The sequence below is a fragment of the Desmodus rotundus genome, chromosome 9 (genome assembly GCF_022682495.2).
Source record: "Desmodus rotundus isolate HL8 chromosome 9, HLdesRot8A.1, whole genome shotgun sequence".
Taxonomy (NCBI): Eukaryota; Metazoa; Chordata; class Mammalia; order Chiroptera; family Phyllostomidae; genus Desmodus; species Desmodus rotundus.
Window position 1 is genome coordinate 78,478,630 of NC_071395.1, and position 21,956 is coordinate 78,500,585.

A 21,956-nucleotide genomic window follows, 5' to 3' on the forward strand; every position below is an offset into this window, starting at 1 on the left:
ATTTTCTTTTTAATAAGAAAATCATTAATGTATCTTAATGTAAATTAAGAGTCTCAATGGAAAATATATTCTTGATATTTTATACTTGAGATTATTCATATCATTAGAGAATAGGTTGAGAAACTTGCACTAAATTATTTACTTTACATTCCACTTATAAGTATTTTTATTTTATTTGTGAGTAGAAATACTGTTTACCTTATTTTAATAAATAAGTTCTTAAATTTTTTATACTTTGAAGAGTAATGCTTATCAAAAGTTATTTTTTAAAAGTTTAATAAACTAGTTAATACATAGAATTTATAAATATGTATAACATAAATATATAGAAATAAGTAGCTTTTCTATATTTCTGGCAATAACCAGTTCAAAATATAATGCAAAAAAAATTTCAGGTAAAAACTCTAAATTGAAAAGACATATGCATTCATATGTTCATCGCAGCATTATTTACAATAACCAAGATATGGAAGCAACCTAAGTGTCCATCAGTAGATGAATGGATAAAGAAGTAGTGCATAATACAATGGAATATGACTCAGCTATTAAAGAAAAGAAAGAAGAGCAAAGAAAAAAGAAAAGAAAAGGGAAGAAAAACAGGAGCTCTGGCTAGGTGATTCAGTTGGTTGGAGCGTTGTCCTGTACACCAAAGGATTGTGGGTTTGATACCTGGTCTGGGCGCGAGGCAACTGATCTCTCCCCTGTGCCCCCTCCTCCCCCCAAAAATCAATAAACATATTCTTGGTTGAAGATTAAAAAAGAAAGAAATTTTGCTATCTTCAACAACATGAATGGACCTAGAGGGTATTGTGCTGAGTGAAATAAGTCAGAGAAAGACAAATACCATATGATTTCCCTTATATGTGGAATCTAAAAACAAAACAAAGCAAAACACATGAACAAGCAGACCAGAAACAGACTCATAGAGCATTTTGATGGTTGCCAGATGGGAAGGGCTTTGAGGAGGAATAGGTGGAAAAGGTGAAGGGATTAAGAAGTACAAATTGGTAGATAACAGAACAGTCATGGGGATATAAAATACAACATAGGGAATATAGTCAATAGTATTGTAATAGCCCTGACCAGCATGGCTCAGTTGGTTGAGCTTCATCCCGCCAAGCAAAAGGTCACCAGTTCGGTTGCCATTTGATTCCCAGTCAGGGTACATGCATGTTGCAAAACTGATCAATGTTTCTCTCACACATTGATGTTTTTCTCCTTCTTTCTCCCTCCCTTCCCCTCTCTCTAAAAATAAATAAACAAGATCTTCTAAAAAATAATATTGTAATACCTCTGTATGGTGTTAGATGGGTACTAGATTTTTCAGGGTGATCACTTCCTAAGTTATACAAATGTCTAACAACTGGGTTGTACACCTGAAACTACTATAATAATTGTATGTCAACAGTAATTGAAAAATATTTTTAAATAAATTTTAAAATCCCATGTACAGAAGACAAAAAAAAAAACCTACAAGAAAAAAACCCCATATACAATAACAACAATAAAATATGTAGACATACATACACTAAATCACAGTACTGAAATTTTTGAAAACTAATATTTTAGGGAGGACAAAATAAAAATCATATATAAATGGTGAGACAGTGTGTGTGCCTAAATGGGAAAAGTCAGTATTGAAATAGATATAATTTCTTCCTAAGTTAATTTCCAAAATGTAATGCAATTCAGCCAAAATTCGAAAGAGATTTTTTGGATCAGGGAAATCTAACAAAGCTATTCTTAATTTCATTTGGAAGAATAAGTGGATGAAATTGGATACTCACTTTTATAAATTCAAACTATATAAATTGAAACTATTAAAAGCTCATAACATTGTGGTGCCAGTATAAGGAAGAAATAAATCAATGTGACAGCCTAGAAAGCACAGAAATAGACCCAAGTACATGAAAATATTGAACAATTATGGTAGGATTTCAAGTCAGCGAGGGGAAATGGGCCAATAATCAGATAGTGCTAAAATAACTGATTAACTTGGGGAAAAATTAAGTTATAATGTTTCTTAAGCCATATACCATAATAAATTATAAATGAATTACTGAGCTAATTTTTTAGGAAACTTAATTAAATATTCAATTGATAAAAGAGAAACTATAAAGAAAAAGGGCCCTGGCTGGGTAGCTCAGTTGGTTATAGCATCATCCTGATGCGCCAGGGTTGTGGGTTCTATCCCCGGTCAGTGCACATGCAAGAATCAACCAATGAATGCATAAATAAATGGAACAACAAATTCATATTTCTCTCAAATCAATTAACTTTTTAAAAGAAAAAAATTGCTAGATAGGACTGTCTAAAATAAAGTAGTAAATAAAACCCACTCCTAAAAGAGGATGATGATATAGTTCACTAATTTATGACTATTATTGACAACATTGTTCCATACATCTTTTTTTTAATCAGAATTCTGTTGTGCAGATCTCTAAAATGACTGACCATGTGAAAATGTGTGATAGGTATGGTTATGAATACTCTTGTGTTAGGAATTATTACTACATTTTTGCATTTAAATTATATAAATAATGCTTGAAGACTGAACCTACATTATGGAAAATGGGACACAGTTAGATCTATCTATCCCACTATATTGGCATCCATTATGTTTTTTCCAACAAATATTTATTGAGTGTTGTTCAATGCTGGGATGTTGTGATTAAGATACAGTTCCTGCCTTCAAGGTTATAATGTGGAGACCAACAAGTAAACAGGCAGTATGAGCATTTCTCTACTAGACAACTGTATGGCTGCACTTGGAAGACAGTGGAATTCAGTTTTAGAAGCATCAGGGAAGGCCTTGGAGAAAGGGACAATTGAAGCTACAATTGAAGGAGGAGCAGAAGTAGACAAGCAAAGAAGGGAATGACGTTTATTCTAGACAGAGAGAACAACAGAGCAAAGTCTAAGGACAAGATGGCCTGGCTTGTTGGAGATACTGTAAGAATTTCAGTATAGCAAAATTCATCTGCAGTTGAAGTACGTAATATCTGAAACTAAATGTTGTCATTTTCCAAGGAGAAGGAAAATGCCTGTGCTGCTAACATTGGTCAAGAGTGGAGGAAAACTACAAGAGGTCAAAACAGAAAAGTATTTATGGTACTTTGCCAAATCTAACCTTAACATCTGAACAGTCTGAACAGTCTTAACATTCTCAACATCTTTTATTTAGATGTTATATTCATGCTGTGTCCTAGTCATTGAGACCTAAGAACTCTCACCAATACACCGATTTGACAGCTCCTTGGCCTGCACAAATAAGAACCTCCTCTTAGTAGCCTCACCTCACTCTGACTTTAAGGGGATATGAGTCCTTAAAACCAAGCACTAACCCAGTTGACCAAAAGGAGAACCTAGATTGAAATCATGGTCCAGACAGTATGTACATAGTTAGGCGTTGGCTTGTGTTGTGGTTAGAATGTGCCTGAGATGGGTGGGGAAGATTGAGGTTGGGTAGCCAGTGATGGTGAATGCTGCAGTTGGCATTCCAGGTATGCTTGCCATGTATTAGCACTGTGCCTGTCAACTAAGCCAGATTCCTAAAGTATAACTTTTCCACTGCTCCATTTTGCAATTAAGAAGCATTTTGTATCACAGAAATATATTCTATGAAATATTTGTCTACTAGCTTAAGGCTGTGCCCAAGGTTGAAGGCAGTGAAAATGGTCTTTAAACATGTTTTCTCTTATGATTTTCTGTGGATGCAGTTTCTCCAGTTCAGCCACAGTGTAAACTTTGACTTGGCTGCCCTCTAGTGGATATCTGTGATTAACCAGTGTCTTCTGGCTTTAGGAAAACTACCTCATTTTTCTTGATTGGCTTTCCAAGTTTAAGCTGCTGTTTCCTTAAAGAATGTGTTACTGCCACCAAAGCAATATATTTATAATTTTATTCCATTTTCTAAGATGTTGATGAATACCTTCCCTGGCTTCCCCACAGAGTCAGGTCTAGATGGCCTGCCCTCAGCAACTTATCTTTGCGGCCTACTGCCATGCATACTGAATGTAAAGGGATGGAAAAAATAGTTCATGAAAACGGAAATGGAAAAAAGCTGAGGTAGCAATACTTATATCAGATAGACTTTAAACAAAGCCTATAACTAACAGACCAGGAAGGGCATTATGTAATGATAAAGGGGTCAATCTAACAAGAGGATATAGCCCTTGTAAACACTGACACATTTAGGAGCACCTAAATGTGTAAAGCAAATCTTGATGGACATAAAGGGAGAAAGCAACTGTAATACATAGTAGGGTATTTTAACACCCCATTGACACCAACTGATAGATCTACCAGACAGAAAAATCAACAAGGAAACAGCAGTCTTAAATAACAGACTATACTAGATAGATTTAATTGGTATTTATTTACAGAGCATTTCACCCCAAAGTGGCAGAATTTACATGCTTTACAAGTGCTGGTGGAACATTCTCTAGGACAGACCACGTGTTAGGACACAAAACAAGCCTCAATAAATTAAGAAGATTGAAATCATATCTTCCCCAACCACAATGGTATGAAACTAGAAATCAATTCAAGAGAAAAAAATGAAAAACACACCAACACATAGAGGTTAAATTATATGTTACTGGACAATGAATGGATTAACAATGAGATCAAGTAATAAGTCAAAAGATTCATATTCATTTGCCTTGAGACAAATGAATATGAAAACATAACAACCCCAAATCCATGAGACACAGTGAAAGCAGTCCTAGGAGGGAAATTCATGGCATTACAGACCTACCTCAAGAAACAAGAAAAAATCTCAAGTGAACAATCTAACCTTACATCTAAAGGAAATAGAAAAAGAACAACAAAGAAAGCCCAAAGTGCGTAGAAGGAAGGAATAATAAAAATGAGAGCAGAAACAAATAAAATAGAATCTAAAAAAATACAAAAGATCAGTGAAACCAAGTACTGGTTTTTTTAAAAAAAAAAAATAAGGTTGATAAACCTTTAACCAGACTCACAAAGAAAAAAAAAAGAGGACCCAAATAAATAAAATCAGGAATGAAAGAGGACAAGTAACAGCTGACACCACAGAAACAGAAAGGATTATTAAAAAATGACAACTATCTGCCAACAAATTGGACAATCTAGAAGAAATGTATAAATTTCTATAAGCATACAATTTTCTGAAACTGAACCAAGAAGGAGCAGAGAATCTGAGCAGACTTATTACAACTGATGAAATTGAAGCAGTAATCAAAAACCCCCAACAAACAAAAGTCCTCGACTGGTGGCTTCATACAGGTGAATTTTACCAAACTGTCAAAGAACTAACACCTATCCTTCTCAAACTATTCTAAAAAATTCAAGAGGAGGGAAGACTCCCAAGCTCATTGTATGAGGCCAGCATTATCTTAATTCCAAAACCAGGAAAAGGCACTACAAAGAAAGAAAATTATAGGCCAGTATTCCTGATGAACATAAGATGTAGAAATCCTCAACAAATCATTAGCAACCCAAAACCAGCAATACATTAAAAAGATCATACACCATGATCAAATGGGATTTATTCCAGGGGTACAAAGTTGGTACAATATCCACAAATTAATTACCATGATACATCACATAAAATGAATGATAAAAAATCATATGATCATATCAATAGATACAGAAAAAGCATTTGAAAAAATCCATCACTCATTTATACTGAAAACTCTCAGCAAAGTGGGAATAGAGGGAACATAACATAATAAAGGCCAAATATGACAATCCCACTGCTAACACCATATTCAATGGGCAAAAACTAAAAGTGTTTTGCTTAATATCAGAAACAAGAGATGCATTTCCACTCTTATTCAACATAGTACTGGAAGTCCTAGCCACAGCAATCAAAACAAGAAGAAATAAGACATCCAAATTGGAAAAGAAAAGAAACTGTAATTATTTGCAGATGACATCATACTGTATATACAGAACCCTAAATATTCCACCAACAAAATACTAGAACTGATCAATGAATTCAGTAAAGTAGCAGGATACAAAATAAAGATTCAGAAGTTACTTGCATTTTATATACCAGTAATGAACTATCAGAAGGGGAAACAAAGAAAAGAACCATGTTTACAGTTGCATCCAAAATTTGGAAACAATCCCATCTATTTAAGTAGAATGAATAAACTTTGATATTGTCATATAATGCAGTCTTTTACCCCAGTAAAAATAAGTGAACTATAGCTATGTGTAATAAGTGGATGAATCTTGTTAGCATAATATTTAGTTGTTAAAAAACATATTGAGAAGACTACATATAGCATAATATCATTTTAAAGCCCTAAAACAATCAAAATTAAATAATATATTGTTTAAGAATATATACATATATATTTTTTTAAACAATGGAATAAAAAATAATGTAAAGAGGTAGAGTCAGTAGGTAAATTAAAATGAAATTCTCAAAAAATTTCAAATAATACAAAAGAAGGCAGAAATGGAGGAATAGAGGAATTAAAATATAGGGGACAAGCAGAAAATAAATAGTAACGTGGTAGACTCAAATTAACTATATGAATAACTACACTAAATTTTAGAGGACTAAACACTACAATTGAAAGGCAAAGATTGTCAGAATGGATAAAGCAAGATCTAACTAGTCTGTATAAAAGACATCTTTAAAATATAAAGAGATTGAAAATATATAGTGAGTATAAACCTGGAGTATAATATTAGATATTAATAATTATAATGATTATGTTAATAATAATTATCTGATATTGACATTAGATAAAATAGATTTCACCCTGGCTGGTGTGGCTCAGTGGATTGAGCGGCAGCCTGCAAACCAAAGGGTTGCTTGTTCAATTCCCAGTCAGGGCACATGCCTAGGCTACAGACCAGGTCCCCAGTAGGGGGCATGTAAGAAGCAACCACAAGTTGTTGTTTTTCTCCCTCTCTTTCTCCCTCCCTTCCCCTCTGTCTAAAAATAAATAAATAAAATATTTCAAAAAATAAATTTCAAGACAAATAGTCTTACTAGAAACTAAAGCAGTCTCGAAAAAGAATTAAGTTAGAGGATTTATCTTTCCTTAAAAACTAAGTATGAAAAAATATATATAAACTGCAGTAATCAAGATGGTGTGGTATTGACATAAAGATTGACAAATAGATCAATGGAACAATAAAGACCTAGAAGTAGACCTCACTTATATGTGATTTGATTTTTCACAAAGGACCCAAGTAATCCAACGGGGAAGGGAAAGTCTTTTTCAACAAAAGATGCTTGAAAACTGGATATCAATATGGGGGGCAGGGGAATGAACCTCCACTCCTACCTCACACCATATACAAATAGGGCAAAGGTAACCAGAGAACAAATATAAAAGATCAGGGAGAAAATTTAAAGAAAAGGAACACCCCAGCATCATTAATTCTTTCAACTTTTCCCACTTTCATATCAATATTCTTGTCTCCATGAAGATCTGTGTAGTATCTTAACATATAATAATTCCTAATGTAGGCTATGGAGGGGTAAATGAAATGCTTTTTCAGTGTGTTAGGAGGCAGTATTTTATCAGTTTTAATTGTAGCTTCACTATATGAGTTTCCTTGGGCGACTTCTTTCCTCTTTGTGAATTTAAAACTGATAAGAAAAGATACTACACTTGATCTTAGCCAAAAGGCTGGGAAGCAAGGTAAATTTTAGTTTCTTCATCTGTAAAATATTCCTACTTTATTGAGTTTAAATTGCTGTAAGTTTTAACACCCTCAATTATCTTATCTAACACTAAGAAAAAGTAAATGTTGCAATTAAACTATGATTCAGTGATTTTTTTATTACACTGTTTTATCCTAAGTTAGGTGTGTATGTTAGAATCAGTGAAAAATATGGACCATGAACCTTCTAAGTTTATAGGGAATAAGTAGGACAAAGTGTTGTGCAAGGTGTCTGACATGTTATAAATACTCTGTAAGTAATAGCCATTATGTTGATGGTAATGGTAATGGTGATTTGATCAGGAGCACTTGGTGAAGTGGTGCTCATTGTTCAGGCTGTTCTTTGGGTATTAGAATCGTTAAATAGGTCATCTTGATGAGATTTACTGGTGGTAGTCAGAATGACCACTCATTTTTAATTTGAAGTAGCGTAACAATAATGTAGCAATATATGTAACAATAATATAACATTTTTGGTTGGTTTTAGAGGTTATTCTTTAATTGTTAGCAGTTTGTTATCAGTAAAATTTATAGACTATTGTTGAAGTTTCCTCCAGGGATAGTTTCTATTAATATTCAGGGTGGGCAAAATAGGTTTACAGTTGTGAGCATGTGAAACACAGAGTTTATTCTTACATTATTCAGTTGTATTATTTATCTTATTGTTGTTGTTATTTTGTGTCCTTACTTATCATTTATCTTTTAGATTATGATGGCTGGTGATTTAACCTACTTTTGCCCACTTGTGTATCAACCTCCTGGGTTGGTTAAAGTCACTTTTTATAGAGAATTTAGTTCAAGTGCACAGCATGAATAAGGTATTCCTACATATGTAAAGCTTAGTGAAATGGCATTGTTGATATTGTGATATGAGACCTCAGTCGTAAATGATTTTTCTCCTTTTCCTGTCTATACAGGAGGCAGACAGTGGGGAGGAGGAATGCCGGTCACAGCCCAGGAGGTACGTTTGTTCATTATATCCTATAGCATTTGTTTTTGTTTTTCAATTACAGTGTATATTTAATATTACTCTGTATTAGTTTCAGTGTACAGCATTGTGATTGGACAATATACTTTACAGAGTGGTCCCCCTGATATTTCAAGTACCTACCTGGCACCATGCGTAGTTATTACAATGTTGACTATATTCCCTATGCTGCAATTTACATCTGTGTGACTATTCTGTAACCACTAATTTGTACTTCCTAATCCCTTCCCTTTTCACCTAGCTCCCCAACCCCTCTCCCCTGTCAACTCTCAGTCTCTTCACTGTATCTGTGAGTCTTTTTCTATTTTGTTTGTTTTTATCTTTTTGTTCTTTAGATTCCACATATAAGTGAAATTGTATGGTATTTGTCATGCTTGATTTATTTCACATCTATGGCCATATCCTGTAGCATTTCTGTAGTTAATGATTTTATCTCTAATTTTTGTTCATTCTTTTCATATTAGCTTATCCTGGACTTCCAAAATGCTTAACTGATCTTTCTTTTTTTTTTTTTCTATGAAAACAGGTTTTTTATTAGTCCCAGAATAAATTACTTTTCATTATTGTAAGCAATTTCTTTTTTTTTTTAATTTTTATTGTTATTCAATTACAGTTGTATGCCTTTTCTCCCCATCCCTCCACCCCACCCCAGGTGAACCCACCTCCCTCCCCCACCTCCACCCTCCCCCTTGGTTTTGTCCAAGTGTCCTTTATAGTAGTTCCTGTAATCCCCTCTTCCCACTGTCCCCGCCCCCATCGCCCCCACCCCCGCCCTGGCTATTGTTAGATTGCTTAACTGATCTTTCAAAATAACATAGCTTTAAGAATTTAGTTACTGACTCAGATTTAAAATGGTAGATTGCATTGTGCTGTGCACCTGAAACTAATATAATTTTGTATGTCAATTATGCCTCAATAAATAAATAAAATGGCAGATTACTTTTTACAAAATGCAAACTTTTAAAAAATTCCAGTATTGGTCCAGTTTTGACCCAAGTCTCCAGAACTATCTTGGATAGTAAAAAAGCCAATTTTCTTTACCTTTTAGGAAAATATCAACTGAAGAACATTTCAGCCTTCAGCTTTGTACTTATTTTTGTCATTAATTTTGATAGATTTTGCAGTTCCTACAGACTGATTAACATTTCACTTCCTAAAAACAAAGGATACGCTGAGTTATGTACCTGGTCCTTTTAAATACAATGACACTTCTTTTCTCCCTCTCATGGAATGTTGTTATAAGGGTACCAGTACCTCCTGCCATTAAAAGAAAAAACATTATTAGACATCTAGGAAGTATATAATAACATTTCTGTTACCTACTCTAAGGGGTTTTTTAAATCAATCCTCTCCCACAAGAAACAATCCTGGTAAATTCTAGATGGTATTTAAATGTTACCAGACTTGTATCCTCTGAACTAAATGACGTGAGCCATTCTAGATGATACAGACAAAGGATACAGTAAGCATGCTCATTCTGGAGAACATGTCTAAAGGAAATGCTTCCTTAATGATGAATTATCAGGTGTTTGTTTACACATGTATCACTCTTGTAATATATATTACAACTTAATATGAAAATGTTAATAGTTCCTTTTCATCAGTTACTGAGGTTATTGGCAATATTTTTCCTATCTTGGTTATCACAAAGATTTTGGGTTAAGCTTAATGTCTCCTAGGGAAGATCTGATAGTGAAGTGTCATTCTTTGCATAAGGTTAAGAGATAGAAACCAGGAGAAATTTTAGCTAAATGCCTACCATATGCATCATAACCTTATTTCCATTTGAATTAAAAAACATTCCAAAGGATTCTTAAGTTTTATAGTAGACCAGATTTAAAGATCTTTGTATTGATGTTAAGCTTTACAAATTGACTTGGCATCTATGAAGATAATTGTTGTTCCAAAAAATTACATAATGATGAAGCAATGAAGTCTTTTTTTATTCACAGCCTCGAACTGTCAAGCCATTAAGAATCACACAGACCCTTGTTTTTAAAGTTGTTGGCAAATAAATCATTAATATGACTAGTCAAAGGTACTTGTAGGCTTCTTCTACTCATAGGAAAAGCATTATGTATAGAAATGAGAAATGAAGAAAAATCTAGTAGCACCCATTAAAAAAAAATCAAAATTTACTTGCCTGTTGTAATTTCTTACACTGAGTGCTTCCCAGGCTATTTCTAAATCTAATTGCTTTAGTCTGACTCAAAGCAAATAAACTCCTCCTAAGTGCCAGATGCCCGCTCCTTGGAGCTAGATGGTGTGTAAGAGGTTGATTTTTGTGTGCTTCGCTGCTATTCTGGCATTCTCTATCTGGCATTATACTTAGCACAGAATAAGCCAGCGTTGAATTAGTGTCTTTTGACTGAGCATGCCTAAACTCGTCTTGTCAGTTTGTCAGTTCAATTGTGGTTTGTAGTAGGGAACTGAATAGTGCATAGCATATTATTAAACTAATGCCAGTTCCAGGTAATAAAGAAGATGTTGCATTAATGATCTCTTATTTTAACCAAATGCCATTTACTGGAAAAGTCATAAGTTAAAAGTAATCTTTTCATATAATTAGCCCAAACAATGATGCCTTTAAAAAACCAATGAAAAGGCAACCCAGAGAATAGGAGAAAATATTTGAAAATCATATATAGGGCTAAGGTCCAGAATATGAAAAGAACTATTACAACTCAACAACAAAAGACACAAAAAACCTGTCTTAGTTAGCTCGAGCTCTTGTAACAAAATACCATAGACCAAGTGACTTAAACAACAGGCATTTTTTTTTCTCACAGTTCTGGAAGCTGGAAATCCAAGATCATTGTGCTAGCAGATTCAGTTCTGGTGAGAGCCCTCTTCCTGGCTTATAGACAGCTGACTTCTTGCTGTGTCCTCAGGTGGTTGTGAGAGGGTGCTCTGGTCTCTTCCTCTTTTTATATGGCCACTAATCCTGTTATGGGGGCCCCATCTTCATGACATCATTTAACCTTCATTACCTCCCAAAGACCCCCATCTCCAAATACTATCACATTGGGGTTAGGGCTTCAGTGTATGGAATTGAAGGGGACACACTTTCAGTCCATAACATTCCACCCTTACCCCCCAAGTATATGTTCTTCTCACATACAAACTATATTCATTTCATCCTAACAGCCCCAAAAGTCTTAAATCATTCTAGCATCAACTCTAGATGTCAAAGTCCAAAGTCTCATCTAAGTATCATCTAAATCAGATATGGGTGAGACTTGGGGCCAGATTCGTCTCTTATCTATGAACCTGTGAAACCAGATAAGTTTTGCACTTCAAAATACAATGGCAGGCCAGTCATAGAATAGACATTATCATTCCAAAAAGGAGAAATAGGAAAGAAAGGAGAGGTGACAGGCCCCAAGTAAGTCCAAAATTTAACAAAGCGAATTCCATTAGCTCTTAGGGCTCAAAAATAATCCTCTTTGGTTCAGTACTTTGTCTTCTGAATCCACTGGGGCTGTGGTCCTTTCAGGAGTCACTGGAGTGACGGTATCATTTCCATGGGGCAGCCCTGCCCTTTGAAACCAAGGAAGAGGCAGCCTTGGCCCTTGGCCTTTGCACTCTAGCCCTGTGGTGGGTATAGCAGCCCTGATAATCTCTGAATCGTCTTTAGGGTCCTTCTCCCTTTTTCTTCAAGAATAATGCATGTTCACATTCCTTCATTTTGAATCATTTTCTTTGCTTCCTTTAGTCTCAGCTGGCAGTATTTCTGCCCGTATAATCCCAATCCTGACTTCTATTGAAATGGCCAATTAGTTCCGTGGTTCACACCCACATTAATCTCTTTACAAGCGGTTGGTCAATACACTCTTGATACTCTCTTCAGAACATACTCTCATTTTTTTGCAATATGGACAAGCTGAAAATTTTCCAAATTTTTAAGTTCTTTTTTGCTTCACAACACCTTCAGTTCATGTCTCTCTTCTTGTATTTATTATAAGGAGTTAGAAGGAACTAGGCTGCTTCTTCAGCACTTTGCTTAGAATCCAGTTTTATCACTCACAAGCTATACTTTCCACAAGACCCTAAAATACAAACACAGTTCAACCAGTCCTTTGCCTCTTTCCCTCCCTTCCTTCTTGCCTGCCTGCCTGCCTTCCTTCCTTCCTTCCTACCTTCCTTCCTTCCTTCCTTCTAAGGGGAAGGGAGGGAGAGAAACATCAAGGTGAGAGAGAAACATCGATCTGTTGCTCCTCATACGCACCCCCTCCAGGGACCAGACCTGCAACCCAGACATTTGCCCTGACCTGGAATCCAACCAGCAACCCTTTGCTCTTTGGGATGATACCCAACCAACTGAGCCACACCAGTCAGGGCTCCTTTGCTACTGTATAACAAGGGTTGCCTTTCCTTCATGTCTAGTAACATCTTCCTCATTTTGTATGAGACCTCATCAGAATGACTGTCACTACCCATATTTCTGCCAATGTTCTGTTCATGATTATTATGTACTCTAAAAACATGGAGGGCTTTTTCGCCAGCTCTCCTCTTTTCATTCTGAGTTCTCACCAGAATTGCCTTTTAATACTCCGTTCATGGCAATCTCAGCTTTTTCAAGCATACACCTGAAAATTCTTCCAGCCTCCCCCTGACTGGTGTGGCTTAGTGGGTTGGGCATCGTCCCACAAACTGAAAGGTCAGTGGTTCCCTTTTCAGTCAGGGCACATACCTGGGTTGCGAGCCAGGTCACCAGTTGGGGGCATGCGACAGGCGACTGATCAATGTTTTTCTCTCGCATCCATGTTTCTCTCCCACTCTTTTCCCCTTCCTTCTCCCTCTCCAAAAATAAATGAATAAAATCTTTTTTTTTACAGTCTTCCAGCCTCTACCACATTATCCAGTTCCAAAGTCACTTCCACATTTTGAGGTATTCATTATAGTAGTACCCTACTCCTCAGTACCAAAATCTGTACTAGTCAGGGTTTCCAGAGAAATAGAATCAATAGGAAATATATAGATAGATGTTTTTTTTTTTTAAGGAATTAGCTCACAATTATGGAAGCTGAGAAATCCGAAGAAATGCAGGTTGGAGACCCCAGAGAGCTGATAGTGAAAATTCTGGTCTGAGTCTAAGTCTGAAGTTAGGAGAAAACCAACGTACTGGCTCAAAGACAGTCAGGCAGAGAAAGTGAATTCTTCTTTACCTACCCACATTGGAGAGGGCAATCTGTTTTACTCAATCTACTGATTAAATGTTAATCTCATCCAGAAAAACCCTCAGAGACATAATATTTAACCAAATATCTGGGCACCTTGTGGCCCAGGTAAGCTGAGACATAAAATTAACCATAATACAACCTCAATTAAAAAATGGGCAAAGAGCTTGAACAGACATTTCTTCAAAGAATATAATAAACAAATGGCCAGTAAGCACATGAAAAGATGTTCAGCATCACTATTCATTAGGAAAATGCAAATCAAAACTATCAGATCCCACCTCACACTCATTAGAATGTCCACTATCCTTCCCCCCCACTCCACCCCCTGCCAAATAACAAGCGTTGTTGAGGATGTGAAGAACTTAAACCCTTGTTCACTATGGTGGGAATTTAAGATGGTTAAGTATGATGAGTCTTCAAAAAATTAAAAATAGAATTACCATATGATCCCGCTATTCCACTTCTGGGTATGTACCCAAAAGAATTAAAAACAGGGTCTTGAGAAATTCATGCACTCACGTTCATTGCGGCACTATTCACAACAGCCAAGTGTCCATGAACAGGTGAGTGGGTAAACAAAATGTGGCACATGCTTACAATAGAATAGTATTTTTCAACCTTAAAAAGAAGAAAATCCTGACATATGCTACAACACGGACAAACCCTGAGTACATTATGCTAAGTGAAATAAGCCAGTCACACAAGGATCCATATTGTATTATTCTACTTATATGAGGTACCTACAATAGGCAAATTCTCAGAGATAGAGTGGAGGACAGGGAGTTATTATTTAATGGGTACAGAGTTTCAGTTTTTGAAGAGGAAAAGTCTAGATATGGATGGCGGTGATAGTTGCATAGAAGTGTTATGTGTATTTTATTACAATTCAAAAACAAACAAGCTCTTTTATGCCGTTTATATTCTGACAATACTTTGTCTTTCTCAGAAGATAAGGGTAAAAATCTAACATAATTACAGAACTAAAAATCAAGTTGTGCATCATTGCTTTTTTGATCAAAAGATAAATGGATGAAATTCAATGCCAGTCTTCCTTTTGCATATTTTTGAACACACAGCTTTTCTTCTTGTGTGATGACCCACTTTGCTGACTGGGGAACTGCCAAGAAGTAACTATAAAACTAAACCATAAAACATTCCAATATTCAACCATTTTAATCTATAAACAGCTATCTCATATGAGTCAACCTAATAAAATTATAAGACAATAAATAAAAGTGAACAAAAAATATGCTAGTGAAATAAATTTTTGAAATCCCAAGACATCTTTTTTTAATTTATTGGGGTGACATTGGTTAATAAAATTATATAGGTTTCAGGGGTACAATTCTATAATACCTCACAAGACATCCTTTTTTAAAGACGAATAGCTGTGGTAAAAAACAAAGTACTTTAGATCAAAATTTAGAAAATAAATATATTAATTATAGTAGAATTCATATATTCCTATGTTTACCAACCCTAACCTAAGAATTGTATAAGTGAAGAGAAAGGAATGACCTTTAGGAAATTGTCTTTGGGATCAGCAATTTTTTTAGGTGTTTTGTTTTTTCAGTTTACAGTTCTTCTTCAGCATTGCTTTGTATTGGTCTCAGGTGTACAGCACAGTAGCCATGGGTCAGCAACTTATAGTATTTTAAAATAACATAGTCTCAAAGATCTCAGAGAAATTGTATGGTTATTTTTAAGACAAATGCTTAAGCCATTCAGTACCATTTTTATGTCCCCCCTCCCAACTCAAGCAATATATATATTTGTTGCCAGTTTTTATATTTTTAATAACTCAGTGTGAAGTTATTTTTCATCTTCAACCCAAAACCTCTCCTGTGTTTAAACCTACTTTCTTCCTTTTTAGTCTTTCATAGACATAAAGAATTACTCACCATCTATTAAAAAGGTTCTTCACCTTTCAAAACGTTATTTTCTCCAAGATACTTCAAACCTAGCATTGAGAACAAAGTTTTCAGCAGATGGGATAGAGAAAGAGCAATGTGGGCCAACAGAGTCTCAGAAAATCTCTTGGAGGAGCCAGGTCTTTTTTATTTTTTATTTCTATTTTTATTTTTTTAGGAAGAGCCAGGTCTTGAATGAATGGGCTTTAGACAGGAGAAAAGAAGAAGAGCATTCCAAATATAGAAGGATGGGGAGAGTGAAAGGAAATCCTTAGAAGTCTGGAAGTAGGTGCTAATGTGTTTCAGGGACAATAAGAAGATAATTGTCTATATCTTACAAGCAGAGGAGTTTGATTTAATTTATCTGTGTCTAGAAGAATGACATGACTGCCAGAAAAAAACCTGGCAGTGTTACACAGTATGACAGCAGGCAGGACAACTCTCCAGAAAGCTGTTGCAAGCAAATGGCTAGAGGTGGGCAATTACTTCCCCATCTGACAGCAGTGCAGGACAGTGACTGTGTCTTTTATCTCGGTATCTACAGCAATTAGCATGTAGTTAGCACTAGTAAATGCTTATGAAATGAATAAAGGAGAAGAATGTTGATATGTATACTAGAAATAATAGCTTTACCAGAGATGAATCAGGGCATGTCTTTGTGTAAGATACAGTTTCACCATGGCATTGTGTTACTAATTCATTGTGGAAAAATCTTTCCTCCAGATCTGTATCTCTGATACCTCATCAAGTTTCTTCTATCTTATCTTTGCTCTGTTTATGTTTTCCTTTTGAGATATGACTTCATTTAATTCCAGCCTATTTTTAGTGAAATAATTTGTGCACTTAAATATGACAATAAATGTACTACATTGTCCATCTTTTGGCTGTGAAAAGAAGACAGATGTACTCTACCTCAGTATATATTCTAGTTAGAGAATACGTTAACCTTAGAGAATACTTTACTTCCAAAGCTGAAACTCTGTTATCATTAAATGATAACTCCACAACCTCTCCTTAACCCAGCTCTGGCAACCAACATTCTACTTTTCATTGCTGAGAATTTGACTACTATAGGTACTTCATATAAATGGATTCATACACTATGTGTCCTTTTGTGACTGGCTTATTTCACTTAGCATAATGTCCTCAAGGTTTGTTCATGTTGTAGCATGTGTCAGAATGTTCGTCCTTTTTAAGGGTGAATAATATTTCATTGTAAGCATATGCCACAATTTGTTTATCCATTCATCTGTTCATGGACATTTGTGTTGTTTCTGCCTTTTGACTATTGTGAATAATGTTGCTATGACCATGGGTGTACAAATTTCTCGTGACCCTGCTTTTAATTGAGTATACACCCAGAATTGTGGATCATATGGTAATTCTATTTTTAATTTTTCGAGGACCCACCATACTGTACCATTTTACATTCCCATTAACCGTGTACAAGGGTTTCAATGTCTTCACATCCTTAACAACACTGGTTATTTTCTGTTTTTTGGATAGTGGACATCCTAATGATTGTGAGGTGGTATCTCATTGTACTTTTAATTTAAAAAATAAAGTGGAGCTCTGGCTGGATGGCTCAGTTGTCTGGAGCGTTGTCCCATACACCAAAAGGTTGCAGGTTCTATCCCTAGTCAGGACATATACCTAGGTTTCAGATTCAATTCCCAGTCCAGGCATGTATGGGAGGCAACTGATGGATGTTTCTCTCTCATGTCAGTGTTTCTCTCTCTCTCTCTCTCTTCCTCTTCCTCTTCTCATCTCTCCCTCTCCCTCTCTCCCATATCAATAAGCATATGCTCAGGTGAGGGTTAAAAAAATTTTTTTTTAGTGGAAAAGAGGAAAAGTCTATTGTGAGTAGGAGTTTGTATATATATATATATATATATTCATAATATTATATGTGTTTGATTTATAAAAGTAGAGCTTTCCATGTATTAAAAACTGGTTCTAACTGAACACACTGAAAATGTACATCTTGTGCTATTTGCCCTTCTGAAATCTAAATCTCCACCTCTTATCATGTGGCTTATTCTTCTGATCCCAAAACTTTACAAACATTTGGGTGTGGCCACAAGGGGGTGTAGTGAGCTGTCCTTGAGTTCTGCCATTGTATGAAGTAACCCCTTACATTGGAAGTGCACACTTATAGAAAGTTCTTTTCCTAGCCACTTGACAGGAGTAAGAATTTTTATTTCACTGAAATACTCTTTGTTTCTAAAGATTTTATTTATATAAAGACTCTTTTTCATATTTATCTGGCATGTTCTGCTTCTGGTAGCTATGAAAGGCATTCTTAAATCTGATTTGAAAAGCAAATTTAATTATTGCCGCCCTAATGAAATGAAGTATATCTTTTAAACCTAGGTAAGTAATTTTGCTTCCCCCCAGTTGTTATTGTTTATAGTATAAACAAACAAACAAGTAAAAAGGTAAAATAAATTTCCCCTTAATTCTTGACTTTGCTAAACTAAGTTTTGGAAAAGTTGTTTTCATGTATTATAAAAGCCCAAAGACTGATAAAATATCAAATATGTATCACTGTTGGCAGAGGATTCTGAGAAGATGGTGGAACAGGAAGCATCAAGAATCTGTCTTTCTATTTAGACAAAAATTACACTGACAGAATCTGTCTAATGTAATATTTTAGAACTCTGAGTCTGTTGAGGTCTTGCAACTTCCAGGGGAAGACTTGGAAGGTAAATTGTTGTCAATTTCAGCCATTAGTAGATACCCACTCTCAGCCCATGTCAGGCAGCTGCGCATGTGTCCCTGGAGCAGCTTGCACACAGCTTGTGGAAGACAGGATGGGCAAAAAGGACCCTATCCTGTAGATACTCGGGGTCTGTGCACTGATAGCTGATTGCTGCTTCTGACCACAGAGGTGCCAAAATAGAGCAGTCAGCTATTCTTGCACCTCCCCCCATTGTTGCAAGACTCTCCCTCTAGCTGAAGTGATTTCAGCAATTTACAGGGCTGGCACTCTTTTTTTCACCTTCATTTTCTGCTTTTCCCCCTTTTGGGAGCCATACATTAAATACTAGGACTTTCAAAATCAACTACTGCATATGAGGGGATAATTAGAAAGTGACCATGCATGCCCAGGGAGAGGCACAGAAACTATGTGAGAAGTCCATAAGCTTATGCCTCAGTCTGATCCATGATACGGAAACAGCCTACAACAATTAAAAAAATAATAATTAAAAAAATAGTAAACCCTGGGGAAGATGGAAAATCTGATTTCCAAAGTTATCACATTACTAGATTCTAATGTCCAGTGTTCAACAAAAAATCACAAGGCGTATAAAGAAACAAGAAAGTATGACACATTTGTAGGAAAAAAATAAATCAATAGAAGTTGTCCCTGAAAAAGACCTAATGGCAAATATACTATATAAAACTCTAAAATGACCATTTAAAGATGTTTAAAAAAAAACAAAGAAAATTTTTTTAAAAAATTAAAGGAAGATGTTGAGGAAGTCAAGAAAATGATGTGCAAACAAAATGGAAATATTGATAAAGAAAAAACTTAAAAAGAAATGAAAAAGAACTGGAGCTGAAAAGTATAATAACTGAAGTGAAAAATTCCCTAGGTGGATTCAAAGGCAGATTTGAGCAGACAGGAGAAAGGATCACTAAACTTTAAGATATGACAGTGGAAATTTTCAAGTCTAAGGAACAGAAAGAAAAAAGACTGAAGAAAAGCAAACAGAGCCTAAAGGACCTATGGGACACCATGAAGAGGACACATCATAGGAGTCCCAGAAGGAGGAGAGAGACTATATGAAGAAATAATGGCTAAAAACTTCCCAAATTTGCCAAAAGACATGAATATAAATACCCAAGAAGTTCAATGACTCCAAGTAAGATGAACTCAAGGAGTCCCACATTGAGACACTTATAATCAAACTTTCAAAAGACGAAGACAGAATCTTAAAAGCAACAACAGAAAAGCAAATTGTCATATACAAGGGATCCTCAATAAGACTATGACCAGATTTTGCATTAGAAACTTTGGAGGCCAAAAGCCAGTGGGACAGTGTATTTAAAGTGCTAAAAGAAAAAAAATGTCAACCAGGAATTCTATATCTGGCAAAATTTCCTTTTAAAAGTGAGAGAAAAATTAAGACATTCCAGACAAACATAAGCTGAACAAGTCAGTGACCGCTAGACCCCAAGTTGGCCTCCCCAGCCTACACCACCAGAGCTGAAAAGGAACCCGGATAATATCTAGCTGTGAAAAGCAGTAGGGGTTCTGTCAGCCAGGGAGGACAGCTGGAGATGCAGAGAGCCTTTTAAAGGGCCAAAGCACAAAATTTCTTTGCTGCCACTTACCCTGGATGCCAGCAAAAGGAGGGAAGAGTAAACTAAAGATGCTGGAGAAGAGTCTGGGGCTAGAGGCTCTCTGGAGAGAACTGAGGGAAGAGCTGCCAGGATACATGTGCTGAGTCATCCCTCATACTGCAGGAGCCATCTCTCTCCGTCATAGCACTCGTCTCCCAACGGCATCAGCCTGAGGGGAAGCAATGGCCCTGCCCTGTGGTGCTTAAGCCTGACTGCTGATTACAGACAGATTAGATCAACAACTGATTTGATTAACAGCTGATTAATTTATCATCTAAGGTGGAAAATACAAAGAAGCAGCTAAAATGGGAATACAAAGAAATAGACCCCAAATAAAAGAACAAGATAATTTTCCAGAACAACTAGATAAAATGGAAGTAAGCAATTTATCAGAGCATTTAGAGTAATGATTATAAGGTCACTAAACAGCATGAAAAAAGACATAGAAACCATAAAAAAAGCATCAGTCAGAAATAAGGAATGCCATATCTGAGGTAAATAATATACTGGAAGAAATAAACAGTAGGTTAGATGAAGCAGAGGATTGAATGAGTGTTTTGGAAGACAAGGTAGAAAAAAACAATCAGGCAGAGCAGCAAAAGGAAAAAAGAACTTAAAAAAAAAAGAGGAGAGCTTAAGAAATGTCTTGGACACCATGAAGCACAACAACATCTGCATCATGGGAATACCAGAAGATAGTGAGCAAGGGATCGAGAACCTATTTGAAGAAATAATAACCGAAAACTTCCCTAATCTGGCGAAGGAAAAAGTCGCACAAAACCTGGAAGCTCAGAGTCCCAAACAAGTTAGACCCGAGGAAGCCTACACTGAGATACATCATAATTAAAATGACAAGGCTTAAAGATAAGGAGAGAACCCTAACAGCCACAAGAGAAAAGCAGGTAGCTAACCACAAGGGAGCACCAATTACATTGTCCTCTGATTACTAATCAGAAACATTTCAGGCCAGAAGGGAGTAGCTTGAAAAATTCAAGGTGATTAAAAGCAAGGACCTACAACCAAGGCTACTTTACCTAACAAGGCTATCATTTAAACTCGAAGGAGAAATAAGGAGCTTCCCAAACAAGAAAAAGTTAAAGGAATTTGTTAACACCAAACCAATACTGTGACAAATGTTAAAGGGCTTGCTTTAAGAAGAAGAAGAAGAGGAAAAGAGAAAGAAAAGAAAAAAACAGAGGAAAATAGTCCAACAACCAAATGAAACTACATACATACCTATCAATAATCGCTTTAAATGTAAATGCCTTAAATGCTCCATTAAGACAGAGGGTAGCTAAATGGATAAGAAAACAAGATCCATGTATATGCTGCCTCCAAGAGACCCATCTCAGATCAAAAGATACATACAGACTAAAAGTAAAGGGTTGGAAAAAAGATATTTCATGCAAGTGGAAAAGAAAAATAAGGTGGGGTAGTAGTACTTGTATCTGACAAAACAGACTTCAAAACCAAGGCTATAATAAGAGACAGAGAACACTGCATAATGATAAAGGGAACAATCCAACAAGAGGATGTAACCCTAGTAAACATTTACATACCCAACACAGATGCACCTAAATATGTAAAGCAAATTTTGATGGACATAAGCGGAGAGATCAATGGAAATACAGTCATAGTTGGGGATTTTTAACATCCCATTGACTTCAGTGGATAGAACCCAGGCAGAAAATCAACAAAGAGACAGCAACCTTAAATAACACACTAGATTAAATGGATTTAATTGGTATGTTCAGAGCATTTCAACCCAAAGCAGCAGAATATACATACTTGTCAAATGCACATGGAATGTTATCTATGATAGACCACATGCTAAGACACAAAACAAGTCTT

At 35.7% G+C, this 21,956-nt stretch overlaps 1 protein-coding gene and 1 pseudogene across 3 annotated transcripts in view; one reads left to right on the forward strand and one right to left on the reverse strand.

The window, feature by feature from the left end:
- SSH2 (slingshot protein phosphatase 2) overlaps positions 1-21,956 on the forward strand; it is a 233,294-nt gene that overhangs the window by 85,751 nt on the left and 125,587 nt on the right. For all 3 annotated transcript variants that reach the window (XM_053911812.1, XM_024565153.3, XM_045199208.2), the window contains one exon: positions 8,592-8,635. In XM_053911812.1, the coding sequence (XP_053767787.1) occupies positions 8,592-8,635 (44 nt within the window). The remainder of the gene's footprint in view (positions 1-8,591; positions 8,636-21,956) is intronic.
- On the reverse strand, positions 7,484-7,652 carry LOC112308965 (U2 spliceosomal RNA; annotated as a pseudogene).